The sequence below is a fragment of the Colletes gigas genome, unplaced genomic scaffold (genome assembly GCF_013123115.1).
Source record: "Colletes gigas isolate AHSC1104 unplaced genomic scaffold, ASM1312311v1 Colletes_gigas_Sc00001, whole genome shotgun sequence".
Classification (NCBI taxonomy): domain Eukaryota; kingdom Metazoa; phylum Arthropoda; class Insecta; order Hymenoptera; family Colletidae; genus Colletes; species Colletes gigas.
The window spans coordinates 10,020,857-10,037,169 of record NW_025106630.1 but is presented as its reverse complement, the minus strand read 5'-3'; the positions used below and the strand labels follow the sequence as shown (position 1 = coordinate 10,037,169).

The 16,313-nt window shown below is 53.1% G+C and overlaps 1 protein-coding gene across 1 annotated transcript in view; it reads right to left on the bottom strand.

Annotated features, from left to right (window-relative positions):
- Nucleotides 1-16,313, bottom strand: part of LOC122405381 (dachshund homolog 2) — a 184,666-nt gene that overhangs the window by 88,988 nt on the left and 79,365 nt on the right. The window contains exons 3-4 of the mRNA XM_043410074.1: nt 14,161-14,389; nt 12,441-12,503 (exon numbers count right to left, since the gene is read on the bottom strand). Coding sequence (XP_043266009.1) covers nt 12,441-12,503; nt 14,161-14,389 — 292 coding nt within the window. The remainder of the gene's footprint in view (nt 1-12,440; nt 12,504-14,160; nt 14,390-16,313) is intronic.

Below are 16,313 nucleotides of genomic sequence, written 5' to 3'. Positions count from 1 at the left end.
GCCCTTAAATAGCGTGGCCCAATTTGGTGGCGGATCGTTTGCAGGAGAATTAGGATTCCCGGATTCGTAGACATCGAAGACGAGCGAAGGAAACGACAAAGGGAAAGCGGGACGATGGACCGCGTTCAAATTACACACGGAACGGGAACCGAGAGAAAGATATTTGCCGAGGGTAAGGATAGAGGAGCACGCGGAATCAAAGGGGACGGAACAATGGACGATCATATTAAATCATAAATGTAAACGAAGATGGCAGTGTACGCGGGGCGTAAGGGGCGATAGCTCGCGCACGAGTCCGATAATGAAACTTCCATGGATCCTCGAGCGGAGCCACAAAGGTACCTAAGCAATAACCGCACGCGCGTTTACGCCTACGATTTATCGGCGCGGGATTTCCCGTCAGCGCGAAACTTTTTCTCCTCGGCCCGATAGAGAGATCAAAAACTCCTCCGACGAGGCCGGGGGATTAATTCGTCCGTGTGCTCTTTCCAAGTATCCCGAGGATGCCGTGTATCCGGTGGACGGATGGCTTCCATATCGGTCGGGCGCACAAACGCCCGTGCAACGCGATCTCGCGAGCGTCGCGCACCTGAGCCGAGATTAAACGTTTCGAGGGATACGAAATGAAATATTTAGCGATCCACGGGGGTTCAAACGGACTCGCCCGCCCCCGTCCACCGACCCCCCGGGCCCCCTATTCCCTTTGTCGGCAACCTGTAACCGTCGAGTCGAGCTGGAATGCGCTAACCCCTTGTCACCGCGCGTCACGCGTCTCCTCGTGGCCACGCGTCGTCCTTTCGACGACGATCGTCGCCCGCCGATCGACTTTTCCACCCCCTCGATTCGCCCCTCCGTTCCACCGACCGCTAAACGCTCGCGGACCTTCGAAATTCATCGAACGATGCAACGAAAATATTCCGCGGAGCCCTCAAATTTCATCCAAAAATGTAACAAGGGGTAGGCCCATCGTAGAACCACGTTTGTTCTTTGTAACACGTATTTGAAAATTATTCATCGAGCAAATTAATTTTGGTCCATCTACAGCGGCGTATTTCGTGGAGAATTTCCCGATATAAGCTTTACGTAAACATCGTCCGAAAAAGAAAGATCGCGATTGTTATACGGGAGGACGACCAACGATTTGCATTTCCTCGATAAATTTGTTGTTATTTTACTGCAACGTGAATACTTCCTGGGTGAAACGTATCGATTCGCTTCTGGATGGAGCAGGACTAATTCTTCGATATATTTCTCCTCGATCGTTCGCAAAAATTTAACTAGGAAAACGAGCTATTACTCCGGGATACGCGAGAGGTATCGTAAAAGGAAGGAAAGAACCGATCGGAAAAGTACGAGTCACTCGACTGGGGAGGGGAGCGGATTAAGTCGTGTGAAAATTTCCAGGATAGACGGTGGTGTGGTTAGATCGATCGAGTGAGTGTTTCAGGCCAGGGAACGGGTGGAGGACGTTGAATGGACCGGATTGAAACGTCGACGGGGTGAATGGCGGTTTTGAAAGAAATACATTAGCGCAATGTGAAGGGTTACTTGAAAATAAACTGGAATAACCGAGCGCGATCGCTTATCCCGCGCCTCACGGGTGCTCGATCATTCTTTCAATGCCGGGAACGTCTCGCGCCGCTGCCCTCTCCGCCCCCGAATTCTGCTTTCCGCGAGATTTTCCGCGACGGTTCCGCGCCTGCCTTTCACCCCTCAGCGTCTCGAGATTAGCTGCTCGCACACAGCTTCGATCCTGGTCTTTATCCCTCGCGTTTCCAGCCCGTACACCGACAAGCTCACTCTTGACGAATGTCAACCGCGCGATAAAATAATTGTTCAGCGTGAATTTCATCTTAAATAATTACCAGAATTGTCAGAGTATTTATCTATGAATTTTCTCGGTAGTCAAAGAGTATCTTTCTCTTGATATCGCGAAAATTCGCTGGAGGAAATCGCAAAACGGTCGAAGGGGGAGGTTGCCACGTAACGGTCAAGCAGGTGCATTATTATTCGAGCGAATGGTTTACGAGAATTTTATTGTCGGCCCCCGGTGTTCAGCGGTCGTATTTAAGGTTTTATCCCGCTGCTCCGTTTCGCCTCTCGCGCCCTCGGTCTCTCCCCGAGAGAGAAAGGGTTAAGATTTTATTTTCCAAACGCGTAAAGGGACAGGAGAGCGCCCACGGTTCGGAGCATTTCATAAAAGTCGTCTGGCACATTCGTTCCCGTAGATTATTGCCCGGAGCGCGAACCGCCACCGGCGCATTATTTTATTTATTATTTCGCGTTAAGACGCGTCTTCTTCGTTCGACGAAGGATTAAGGCGGACTCGCATAAAGAACGAAGAGCCTCGTTTCGCGTCACCTTCTGCGAAACCGCGACCGTTCGACCGCTCCCGGACCCGTACATCGGTTTATTTCCCTTCGAAGCCGCTCCTACGCTCGCTTTAATTAACGCTCCGGGGCTCTGTCTAAGGATCAGTTTCCGTAACGACACCGATCGCGAGCTTTAAAAAACTTTGGTCGCCGATGGAAACGTATCCTCGCTCGTAACTTCGAGATTAAGTTATGTTCGATGTCTTCGTCGCGTACGCGTGTCCCCCGCCGGGATCGGGCGCAATTTATTTGCAATTTTTACGATTTCGATATAAATTGTAAAATTCATCCACGATGAAAAAAATATTCCACTTTCGTAAACGAGCGAAGGATCGCGTTAGAATTCTTATTCCGCGTGTCGCCGCGGGGACAAATCGTGTCCTCGAGGTGGCACGGGTGTCGGTGAAATTAAGGAACCCCCGGTGTCTTCCGGGGAAACCGAAGTAAGAAGAAGAAGGGCGAAGATACGGGGGGTAGCAGCTGCGACATCGCGAAATTACGAGCTGCCGGTGGAAGTAGTCGTAGTCGGTCCTTAGAGGAAGCGTTGACAAATGACGGAGGCAACTTTTATTATTTTAGATGTCGGCCCATCAGTGACGCGGGCGGTTACGACTCCGCGAACCGTCGTCGAGCAACCGGGATGTGTTTTACATACATTTCGCGACGGCCTCCGGGACCGAGCGTACGCGCCCCCTTGACAAATGGCTCCCGGGTTTTATTAGACCAACTTTTTAAGCTACTCCCCCGGCGAGGACGCGAAGCTTACAAGAAATAAAGATAAACCCTGCTTTCGCGACCGTAACCTCTTGAAAACGAAGACTGATTTTGTTTCGACCTTTCCGTAACCATTTTTAAGGGTTGTATCGAACTCTGAACGACGGTATCTGGATACGGGGGGTCTATTTTTCAGCGAGCACAGGGAGATACGAGCTGGCGTATCGAGCGTTCTGTCGAACGGAAGATCGCTGGTATCGCGCGGAGGCGTAACACCGCGGCGTGGAGAGAAAGAAAGAGAGAAAAAAAAAAGTCGAACGCACGTTTCGCCCGAGAACATATTTACGCCGCCGATGACAAATGGTTTTTAGCGGCGCGTCGGTGGGTGGATAGGAGAAGTTCGGGACACCCGCTGCACTCCCGTAGGGGCCGAAGAGCGAGGGAGAGTACGGGGACTCGCGGGGGCGGCGTCCGGGGGCCGTCGGGAGGGGGGAAGGAAAGTGGTTCGCAGATGCGCCGTGACTGATGGTCCCTACTTCCAGATGTACTATATACCGCGGTACTTTTATCGGCGCTTGTTTGTTCAGCGAGTTTCGAAATACCAGTGGCAACGGCGTGCCGTCGCCCTGGATCACGGATACCGAGCCACGGAGAGTGCCACGAGCAGAGGGAACAGGAGGGAGTGAAGGAAAACGGGAGGCGAGCGACTGCAATTACCGTCGACGGTGGAAGAAGAGAAAAAAAAGCAAAAAAAAAAAAAAAATGATCGTTGTATCAACGGCGATACACACGTGTATTTACGTGTCGTGGCCGCGACGTTAAGGCTTTCGTCGTGCCCGATGATGGACGTCTATCACGTGAGACAACGTTCCCGGGCGTATTCGACTCCTCGTTTTCACGCTCTTCTTCCGGCCGCGGCGTCGCAACCCGTTTATATTAGCTTGTTGCGCCTCGTATGACGGATACGTAATTAAATATTTAAATCGCTACAATTTCGTTAGCGCGAAACTTTATTAACGCTCGAGTTCTTTGCGCCGTACGTTTCGCAATAACGAGGATAACAAAATTAAAATCCACCGATATTCCACGGAGTGTTCGATTAATAAAATTAAATACGAGGGGTTGATCGAAAGAGCGGCTGTTTTGTATAATCTGACGTAAGAGACGTTTAAGGTGAATTACACCTCGGGTTTGATACAATGTATTAATATTAATCTCGTTAAGCAGAGAAATGTTTTCAAGCTGAAAAATTATGAACAGTTTTTTTAAATTGTATCAACATTTTACATTGGAGATTACGAAGATACTATCATTGTTTGTTTCGGTGCGAAGTTGATGGAAGAGATGTTAGCCGCAACGTTTGTAGAAGAAACCACGTTTCACGCACGACGTCATATCTCCATCGCTAATTAGTGTTTTCTTTTATCTCCCGCATAAATGTAGCGGAAGGATGTTCCTTTTGAATAAAAGAAAAACCATTCCGCGCCGATGTATAGGTTTTCGTTTATCCGACGGAGCTGCTGGAACACGTCGTTACGCGATACTTTGTGGCGTCACACGGTTATGATTCTTTAAGAATTTATTGCGGTGGAACTGCCTGCTCGCGGAGTAAATAAATATTTTTCTTTTCCCCGGATGTCGACTTTTATTCAAAATGGCGGGGGTATTATCTTGAGTATGAAATGGGAGCGATTAAATTGTTCTACAAACGATGGCGTTTGGGAAACATCGATTGTAAGAGTAGAGGTACTGTGGCATCGTAAATATAGAAAATGCGTGCAAGCATAAGACGACGAGCAGAAAACTGAATTTTGGTGGCGTCTCGAAGAAAAAATTTCTACTACGGTCGAAGGATAATAAATAAAAAGTGTGTAACGCGTAAAGCGGGCGCTGATCGATGTGTCCCGGTCTCTTTTCGACGGGATTGAAAAGCCAATGGGTTCGAAGGGGCGGAAGGGTTTTTCGAAAGGGGCGAAAAGTGGATCGTCGGATTTCGGACGATCAATTAATAAGAGGAGGATCCGGGCACTTTTCATCGACGGAGGGAAGAACGGCGGCGGCGCGAGCCGGCGCGTTGCTATGTAAATCAAAGAGGTTACACGGTTTTACATATTTCAACAGATTCGCGGGGGCGGAACGGGGCTCGGCGCGGAAGGGAAGACGCGGAAAAAGGTGGAAGGAGGGACCGTGTAGGGAGGACGTGGTGAGGGCCCGGTGGCCACTCGAAAACCGCGGGCGAAGCGTTTTGTCGAGTGTTTTATGGAAAGCTTTAGAATTGTAGATTTTCTCTCTCTCCGACGCCGCTACGCCGGATTTATGGTAGCCGCGGCGTGAACGTACGAGAACGTGCGGCTGCTACTTTCAGCGAGCGCGTCCGATAATATAAAAGGATATTATTTAAATTCCGGGAAAAATTCTGCACCGACGTTGCGCAGGATCGCGGCCATCCGGCCGGACGTTCGTGGATCGGTTGTTGCCGGGGGACGACCGACACTTTTTCCGCCTCCTTCCGCATAATTCGCGTCAGACACACTTTAGACCGATGATCAATGGACGGGACGGACGCACGGCGTCTCGAGGGGGCGAGGAACGCGCGGCGTTGATACCGTTTGCTATTGGATTTCAATTGAGAAACGATTACTCCCCTCGAGTGACCGTTTCGGCTCGTTTGTCATCGACGTTTCCGCGGCTCGTTTCTCGACGCGGCGGCCGATTCGCTGGTCAACGACAACTCGACAAAAATAATTCATCCGAGCCTCCTCCGTAACTGTTAGTTTCGTTATTGAAAATCTCTTTTTTTCTTTCGTTCGCGATATCACGGCGGCAAATCGATTACTTTTCATTCGTTATTCGTTACTTTTATGCGTCTAATAATTGTACCCATCTACGATGGTCCGGTGCAATTAAAGCTTGGTAGGTCTCAAATCAATATTCACCGATACAAGGCAAGATTTAAACCCCCATAGACAATGTTAAAAACCATCGACGTGTGTGTTGCATTTCGCGTTTCAAGATACAAGTCAAGAGGGTGCAGCTTGTTTAGACAAAGTATAGGACCGATTGTGTCTGAGGGTACGGAACGAATTTTTGGTCACTGACCTTTTCCATTCCGTATATTTCTTTCACACCGTGCAGACATGCCTTCCAAGTGTTTCTAACAAAGCTTAGCTAAAAGTCATATCATCCAAATTGTTTTTTTTATTCCACCACCTATTTCCAATAGTATCAATATTTTAGCCGCGCTTGTCAACAAATATAAAATAACAGCAAACACTTTAGCACCTGAAACATCGATACCACCCATCGAAAACCGTGGTATCAAAACGCTCGAACATCGAAGCGTTATTTACCATGGCGTGGTATCTTCGCGTTAACGACGAGCAACGGTAGACATTTCTCGCGGTATCGGTTCGTTTGGTAACCTTTAAACCCCGTGGCAGAGAAGCCGTAGGGGCTGTATATTTGCCGAAAGCTGGCCCTGCCGGGAGCGTACACACGCACCCTTCGACGCGCGTAGGGGTACGCGATTCTCGCCGAGGCAAAAGGTACCCGTTGGTGGTACGCGTCGAAACCACCGACCGGACGGACACTGCAAATATTAGTTCATTACCAAAAGTGGCGGCGAAACCGGGCCTGGAAACGCGGTGTAGCGCTGCGGAACCGCAGGAACGTTCGTCTCGCGGTTTATTTAACGACATACTTCGCTGCTTTTTAATTAACTTCTCCGGCTCCCGGGCTTCTTTACTTCGACCGGTTCGCGGCGCTCCGAGCCGATCCGCCGCGAAGGAAAGTGTCGCGCCGCCGAATCGCATGCCCCGCGACCGTAAATAAGAGAGAGAATCCGCCCGCGAAGGGCTGTCGCTACGTGCGTGTGCGAGGGCACCTAATATACTGGCGTGCAACGCCGAAGGGAGACCATTTAATAACAATATATCTCGCCCCGTCGCGGAACCGCGTCGAAATAAGGACGCCGGGAACGAAGATATTTTACCATTAGAATCGGTATTTTCTCGGATTAACGCGGCCCCTAGCACCCGGACCTTCTTCCTCCACGAAACGCGCCGAACCACTGCCTACAACCAACCGAGAGAAAGACTTTTCTCCGTTTCCACTCGAATCTGAATTTTACTCGTATTACCCACTAGCGATACGTTGAAAATATCTATTGATCTTTCGCGTTAGACAAGCAAAAATTTCTTTCCTGTCGCGCGTGCAGTGGATGGAATCCAGCACCGACGTAACGAGACGGCTTCCATCGTCGAAGAGACAAATTGAACGTGGAACGGCTCGTTAGTCGTCGGGTTCGACACACCCGCGAAGATCCCGCGACGTAGGAAAAATAACCGCTTAACGAGATCGTCGCCGTCGCGGGGTGAAAAAAATCGAAAGACGATCGAAGGAAGAGAAACACGACGGTTTGACAATTTCACGGTACATTAGCGAACGGTGGGTGGAACCGGGTTGTCGCGAACACCGCGACTAATTATGTTTTTAATTAATCATCGTTTCGTCTGGTTCGCGCGTAGCGGAGTTGTGCTCGGTCGTGTGCTCGTTACAGCGCGCTAACAACGACATCCGCGACGCGACGACGTTTTCCCGCCCTGGGACGAGGCTTCCTCGTTATCCTCCTTCGACTCGACGGCTATCGAAATAATCCCTCGGCGGCGCAAATGACCCGGAAACCATCGCGTTCCTCGAGCCAGCATGCGCGCCTCGCGCGTTCCCCTAAAAATAAGCCACGATAGTCCGAGGCGAGCCGTGTAAAAAGCGGCCGCTCGTTAACGGGCTGGCGTTAATTATCGCCCGGGACCCGCCGAACTGCAGCCACGTGGACGACCGTAGCCGCGCGCCACGATAAATAATTCGACGGTATCGAGTTAATAAAATAAACGTCCGCGAGGGCTCGGTGTGACGACTCTTTTCTCGCGATCGCGAGCCCGGCACCCTGTTGCGAGTCCGAGCGCGCAAATCGACCCGTTCGCGATCGCCTACGAGCCAGTTTACGAGTCGAAAGATTTACCGTCGATCCGACGCCCGGCCCGTTAATGCATCGTACGCGTTCACGGCTATTCCCCTCTTCATTTTATACCCGTCATAACCGAAATTAATATTTTTCGCTCGATAGCGAATCGTTCGAATGTTAGAAGATAAGGAATTACCGGTTTTGCTAGGTAGAACAGATCTCTTCGTCAACCAATGTCACTTAATTTCCTTCGGTGACATTTTTCACCGTCTCTGATATTTCGAAGCGTGCATTCGGGATTAACCATAAGTGGAGCAACGAATTAGATTTGCCAGTGGGACGGGGTGATCAATTTATTCGGCGGTCCCGGTGGTAGGATCGTGGCGCAACCGGCGACCATCCGCAGTATCGTTTCGCAAGAGGGCCATTAAGAGGGTCCGTTTTCAGGTCAGGACGTTTGGCACGAGCGGGCCGATTCGGGGAACGAGTCCTACGCGTTTGTCGATCGTTTACGGATCCCCAGATTCCCTGTCGCGCGATCCACGGATCCACGTCTAGACGATCCGTACAGTTCCCTGCGGGATAATCGCGTCACGCGAGCCGAAACCACCGGGATCGATTTAAATCGAGCATCCTGCGTGTACGATGGATTCTCGGGACCATCGATCCGATTAAAGGCGAATACCGATTCGATTCGTCGGACGGGCGACTCCCACCCCGTCGTCCTTGGTATACGATCTCTAAATCATTGTGCGAGTGCCATTACGAATCGCTCGCGGGAACGATCTCGTGAAATCCGCGCATGAAACGCGTGACGTGGACGAGGATGGAAGACAAAAGAAACGGCGTGACTAATGCGCGGTTCGTCCGGAGACCGATCGGCCCGTAACCCGTTGTCATTAATTTCGTCTCGCTGTTCCGCGTGATTCTTTCGTGATTCACGGATCGAGAACGATCGAACGTTCGTCAAAATACGCGTCCTGCCAGAAAAAAGCTCAAGGTACAAACGACGGAGAGTCAAAGGCAATAACCATTTGAATCGCAGGACGTTGACCCCGACGATTTATTTATTTATTTCGCGATTACAGGATACGCTGGTCTAAAAAAATCTTTATCGAGCACGATGTTTTCAGCAAAAAATCCAACAAATAAAGAGGCGATAATTGTTATTCGTGTGGAGAGACGCGAACTTATTGCACAACCTAATAGTTTGCTCTAGCAACAGTGTAATACGATCGTATGTGCTCGGCGAATGAGCAAATCTTAGGCACTCGGTGCTCGATGTGCGCGGGTTTAGAGCCGTACGGTTAAACAAGGATAATAAACGACATAGGAGCGGTGTGACGGTATTAATCATAATGCGCGTATTTGCACGCGGGACGCGGCTTAGATGCGCGCGTGAGCGCACGCGTGCGTGTCGACGCGCTGACAGTTCGTTTGAACGCAATTAGCGTGCCGCTTGATAGTTGCCGGCTTAACACCGTTCGCTATCGCGACAACGATCGTCGAATCGAATTAACCGTTTCGTCGCGCACTTCGCTGTCCGCTGGACCGAGTCCGCGATCCTTCGCGCTTCCTTTTACTCCTCTCTCTACGCTACAACTCGATCACTAAGGGTTGTTTTCTCGTCAGAGTACTCCACGAATAGAGAAATATACGAATTAAATTAAGTTTCCGAATAAAACGTTCAAAACAGTCACCGGAAGAATTCACCCCTATTCTTTGAACGATTTCGCGGTCGACGAACACCCCCTGCTCTCGTATCGGTGACTCCGCGCCTCCTTTTCTTTCGAATTATCCGCCTCTCGAGCCGATTCAGCCGGCGAAAGGCGGAGGGGTGGTCGGATACGTCGTTGCGTGGCTCTCGAAGATGGGAAACGAAGCGAGTTCGCGCGAAGATGGATAGAAAACGACGCTCGTAACGACGGGGCTCAACTTTATGAATATTATTTTCCAGCAGATGTCCCCGACGATAGAAGCTCGTCGACGTTGTCGTCGTCGTCGTAATTAATGACGTCTTCCCGGGCGGGGGCGGCGTTCGCCAAAAGAGGAGAAAGCCCGGAGGCGAAAGAAGCTGCGGAAGAGGGTGGGAGGGCACGGAGAATTTCAGAGGTAACACGGACGGCGGGTAAGCCGCCGATAAGGAACCCCGAGAGGGTGCTGGAAGGTAGCAAAACCGACGTAGCCGGATGGCGAACGACAATGCGCGCGAATTATCCCGGAATGACGGGGTAGTTTTAAAGCCAGGAAGCCGACATTAGCGCATTGATACCGCGCGAGCTAGCACGCGTTCTGCCATCGGGTAGACCATTAATATTACTTAGTTTACGGCTGGAGCCGCGAGGGTGGTCGGACGGATCCGTCGCTTCGCTCGTTTCCGCGATTCGGTTCCGCTCTCACCCTCCCTTCGACTCTTAACCGGTCGAAATTCACCGATACGATGCAAAAATGGTTTGGACAAAGAGAAGTTTTACTTGTCAGTGAAATTAGTAAATTCGGCTGATTCGGAAACCGAGCTCGAAGGGGTTGTTTCGGTCGCTCGTGCAAGCGTATCCCGTGACACGGGGCGAAAAAGCCGCGGTCTCCGAGCGAATCGGATTTTTTCTGGAGAGGGAGGGGTAAGTTTGTGGCTTATGAGATTTAATCGACCGGACTACAGGGCGAAGAGACAAACGAGCGGAATAACTTCCGCGACGGAACTCGGGTCTCGGTGTTGCTCGGGGCGCGCGACGGTCGGAGGCGGATTAGCGGCAACAAATCATCGGGATTAGAGCGGAAACGGAGCGCCGCGTCGGGGTCGAAAGAAGGCGGAAAGAGAGAAAGTGACTGGTACGAGAGACCGGTCGAGAGAGGGAAAACGAGATTTCGGGCGGCCGCGCCGCGCGATCTCGTAGAATCAAAAGGACAAACAATTAATAACCCCGGGCGCCGACGATTAATCAGAATTTAACTCGCAGTTAAATACTCGGCCGTCGGAGGCTCGAACGCCGACCGGTGCGTGTATCCTGGGGATGGAAGGGAGGATCGAGGGTTACGGTGCACGCAGGATAAACAAAGGTTTACATCAGTGTCAGTCGCAACAAGTCCGAATTCGTCTAGGGTTCTCGGCATGAATATTCACGGGTTGCTCGCCCGTCCGTCCCTTCCAGCCTCCGCGCTCTCGCGCTCGCGCCAATTCACCCCCTGTTACCCTCGCCCCGCGCCCCGTGTCCCGCGCCCCCGCCACGGTCCGCGACCATTTGACACCCCCTGCGATATCCATCGAACGGCTACCAGTCAAAGGCTGAAATCACAATACGCGTTTGTCCGGTTGACGAAGTCGACTCTCGGCGCGGGTGCCGCGAAAGCAAATAGAACGGGACGGACAGAGAGAGGGCGTCGAGGCTGACGATGCGCGGCACCGACGCGTAGGGGACGCGGGGAACGGACCAATGGTCATTGCCTTTGAATTGGAAATTACGTTTCGGCCGGTCAAGTGTCGATTTTCGCCCCCGCGTTCGCGCGGCTGCGCCGCGGGGGGTTCGCGCCTTTCGGTGGCGGGCCTCGTTCGAACTTCCATTCGAGAGTTCCGGACGAGCCTCCCTCTCGAAAAGGAGCGTAACCCTCTCGGGGGGGTGGGGACGCGCGCGCGACCGTTTCCCACCCAGTCGAATGATTTAATCCCCCGAATGATGGACGGGCACGTCGCGACGATGATCTGCGTGCCGTGAAGTGACAAGTGGTTAGGATCACGGGGAAACCTCGGTGGCGGATGACGGTGGTGGCTGATGGCGGCTGGGTGACGCCGGGTTTCCGGGGGGGTTGGTGGTGGTCGGCCCTCGGTGGTCGAGGTTGCTGGTGTCGTATCGGTGACGGGACCCGGGGCTACCGGTGGATGGATTTGAGGAGGAGGGGGTCGGAGGGGGTGGCGGTGCGTGCTCGCACCGTACAAATCACGCGGGCATTACGGCGTCAAGCGCGGACTCAACGTGTCGCGCGAGCGGAACACTCGATGCCGACGGTAATGCTGATTTATCGGAAGCGCCGATGACCGAGCGGACGCGAGTGCGCGCCACCGTGTTGCACCGACCAAGCCTACGCTTTGCGTTTCGCGCGATCCGTCCTTTTATTTTAGTTTTTTTTTTAACACCGCGAACGCGTCGCGAGCCCGCTCGAACGGAAAACAGAGGTCGTCGTTCCTCCGGGGTCCACGCGCGGCCTTCGAACACGGGCTTCCTGATTCCATAGTTTTATCGTTAAGCCGTGAATATCGGAATATACCTCGTCGTTATCCACAGAAATTTTCGTCAGAAACTATTTCTGCCCCGTGAACGTACTTTGAAGTTTGCAATTAACTCGCGCGTCTTTTGAAAACGAGTGTTGTAACTATAGATAAACTTGAACTTTCCTACCTTTCGAGATGCTTGACGATGTCTTCGTAGGCGGCTCGGCAGTTTTCCCAAACCGTCCCGGACCTGTGGATCACAAAGAGAAGCGACGATTGAAACAACGACGTAAGGAGGAAAAAATCGAGATGGAGGGGCGTTTGGAAGAAGTCGGGGGACGCGGGTTGATAACCGAATCGGTTAATTATAAGCCCTGTCACGTAATATCCCCGTAGAAAGTGGATCCGCGGGGTTGATTAAGAGTCCTCGTCTCGTTCCGTCTCGTCTTTCGTTTGTCCTTTGACTCGTCCGTGCCTGTCCCGACTCTCGAAACGAAGACGCTGCTTTGAAGTCGCTGATTAAAAAAGACGTTGTCGGGCTCCCGTTCTCGACTAATTTACTCGAGGTATCGATCGTCGAAAACGCTTCGACGGACGAGCGAGGACGCGTCGAACCGAAAGAAACGGGGAAAACACGGAATCCAAGATCACGGAGGGGGCCGTACGGTGGACGTCGCGACCTCGACCGGAAGGAAGTTCCGCGCGCGACCTGGCATAGCCACGAGGATCGCGCTCCGTCGAGGAGAGCCCTCGCTCGGGGCTGAATCAGAGGGTGGCTATAGGGCAGCGGCGATGACGGCGGTGCGCCAGGATGGGGTTGCGTTGAATTAATCATATTCCGGTGTTTGTCGTGCCGCCCCCAGACGTAATCCGTCTTACCTTCCGATCTCTCTTGCTCTCCTCTGCCACGATAGATTTGCATTTTAATTAAAAGCAAAGCGCTGAAATCATAATGCGAAACGCGCGGCGCCGCCTTCGTCGCGTCGTTGCGCGTGCACGTAAACGCCGAGCCTCGGAAGGACACGGTCTCTGCCCCCGTCATCGACCATCGAAACAACCATCGTCGGGGTATTGCTCGAAACGCGAGAGAAAAATAACCAAGACGCGCTGTTCGACGTTTCCTTTTCGAGCGTACAATTTAACACGACCAGCTCTAAGACTAATTACAGCAGTCTCCGAAATCCTCGAAAGCTCCGGGTGGTTGGGAGCGAGCGCTCCAAGGAGAGGGCGCACCGCCAACAGCATCTATTAGAAACGCGTTAACAAATGCCGGGATTAGCTCGGCGTCTACCCGGCTCCGAAGAACCTCCCGCCTCCGTTTCTAGCAATCGGCGCTTCCCCCGCGAAACAACGACTCAACGGGGTGGTTTAATCCGCGATATACGTCTCGGGACCGCAACGCCTCGAGGATTTACCGGTTCCCGGGGACCCTTTCGCGGCATCCCACGGAATATCGAACGAAATCGGTTCGCGATAGGCGAAGCGTCGCGACGCGCGGAGGGCTGGGCGACTCGGTTGAGGTCGCGCGTAACTCGAGCCGAGTAAACGACCTAGAAGGAACGCGACGCGCCCAAGGAAACGGACTTTCAGCTACCGGTCGCAGAACGACGAGGGAAAGATCAAGCAGTGTCGAGACCCCTCGGATTTCCACGGCTTCGCCGTCTCTTCAAATCCTCTTAAAGTTGTATTTTTTTGGCCTCGCCGGCCCTTCGTTACTACCACCACCCGGGACAGGACGAACGACCGCCTCCGCGGAAGAGCAAATCCAATTTCCGAATCCTACGCCAATTCATCCCGAAACGCGACAAATTCCTAGCCTGCATCGATCGTCGACGCGGGGTAGTGTCAACCCTCTAGGCTTCCAGTATTTATTTTTGAGGAATCAAGGGTCGAAGTAGGAGACTTACCTCGCGAGAGCTTCCATGTTGGACATGTTCGGGTTGACTTTCATTCCCTGCTCGGCGCGGGCTTGAGCCTGGCTCTGCAGGTGATGGGGCAGACTAGCCGGCGACAGGATGGCGGTGTGTCCCGCGCCAGGGTGTCCGCCTAGTTGCATGAACTGCATGTGACTCAGGTGCGTGGGCGGATGATTGTAGCCGTTCGCCAGGAGCGGCGACTTCTCCATCCTCGACACGTCTGAAAGCAAAGAGGAATCGAGCGATGTAGCGGCAGTTCGGAACCGATGGTCCGGGGGGAGGACCGCGCCGGCCGCAAATACCGTGGGCATATTTGCTCGTGGATTCGCTCGGTGGATTTTCGGTGTTTCGAGGTTTCCGGGCCGGTGATATATCTTCGTCGACGGTCACGGTCGTTAGGGGATTGTTACGATCGCCGACAGACGCACGAGTCGAAAAGGTTGCGTCTCTCGAATGAGGAGGAGGAGGAGGAGGAATCGCGAGAAACGAGCCCGAGGTAATCGTTTCGGGATTCCAATCGTGCAAAGACGACGTCGCGGACGATGTTACTGCGAGACAGGGATTGGGAGGATCGGACGCGATGGAAGAGAGAGAAAGGGGTGAGGGCAGAGACGGTGCAATGGGGTTGGCAGAGAGGCGAGGGGGTAGAAAATGAGCGGTGCCTATTTATTACAAATTATCTAAATGGCAGTGATTTCGGCGGACCGGCTGGCCGTTTGACGAGTAAGTGGCGGGTTTGCCGGGCAGTGACTGTCGATCGTTGGACGCTCGGCGACCGTTTGTTCGTCTCCCGTCGATCGGCGCCCACCAGCGATTTGACAACCACTGCGAGACCCGGCCCATGACCGGCCCTAAAATTGGACTTATTACAACTTATAGAGCGCGATTTGAACGCTCCGCTCAATAACATACATTATCCCCAATCCATATGATTTAATGAAATCCCTCTAAACTCTCCACTTAGCCTCAGTACCTTCTCGCGCGGTACCCTTCCTTCTTTTTCGTGTACGCGCTCTCTCGCAGATTGCTACGTGTGTACGAAGAGAAGCCCGTGAGCGAGCCGGCCGAGCGAGCAAGCGAGACGCTACCAGAGCGAGAGAACGATCGGTGACCGTGGAGAGAAAGAGGGCCCGGAGTGGGACCGAACGGGGCCTCGCGGACCGAGCGAACAGAGTCGGCTTGGCACGTTCCGATCGCCGTGGATACTTAAAACGCGCGTTCCCGTATTTTTATAACCTCGACAATAGCTATTTGCGGCGGTCGCGATCCTCCGGCCGCGGCGCCGACGACCGATGAAGACGTTTCGAGCCGGAGGATCGGCCGACGACGCCCGGCGCGGACGAATTCGCGTAGAAAAATCGGGAACGAGAACGACTCGGTGGTCGACGAGGAGGGGAACGCGATAAAACACAATTTAAGCTAAAGACCGCGCTCCTATAACTTCCCACCCTTGGGTCCGCGCGCGGACGGGCACCGGCACCTCCTCGCCCCTCTCGTGGCTGATGAGGTGACAACCCATAATTATACAGACCGCTTTCTGTCTGGCCTGACTGCAGTGGCATGCGGAGAGAGGCCTCCATCATCCTCCACCTCCCCGTCGTTCTTTCCTCTCTCCTCCCGTTCGCCACCGTCTCCGTTCAACTCGTTCGCGGGCCCTTCCATCCGCGCGCATTCTATCCGCGTTGTCCCTCTTCCACTTCGCCTTCATCCGTATCTGCTGATCTTGCTTTTTCTCTGGTTACCCTTCATCCCTGGCCGCCTTTCGTCCACGGTTTCTCATCCACCGGGTTCCCGACTTCCCCGCTTAATAACGATACGCGCGTTTCCTTCGCACGGGCGAACGGCGAACGGCCCCGCAGAAGGCAGCAAAGAAACGACCGGCCACCGACCCGGACGATAGACGCCTCCACCCTCGTGCGTCTCGCGCCCGTAGGAAGAACGACCCGAGCTACTTCTTTTCTGGTGTTAATTACAAAACGCGAGAATAAATTGCCGGGGCTAAATGAGCTACGTCTCGTCCCCCGTTCCGCGCCCCGTCTCCCGTTCCCCGACAGATGAATGGACGCGGTGCCGTCCGCGCAGGTGGAATTCGTTATGCGTCGCGAGCACGGACCGGGGATTCCTCCTTGCCCGTGGATAACGCC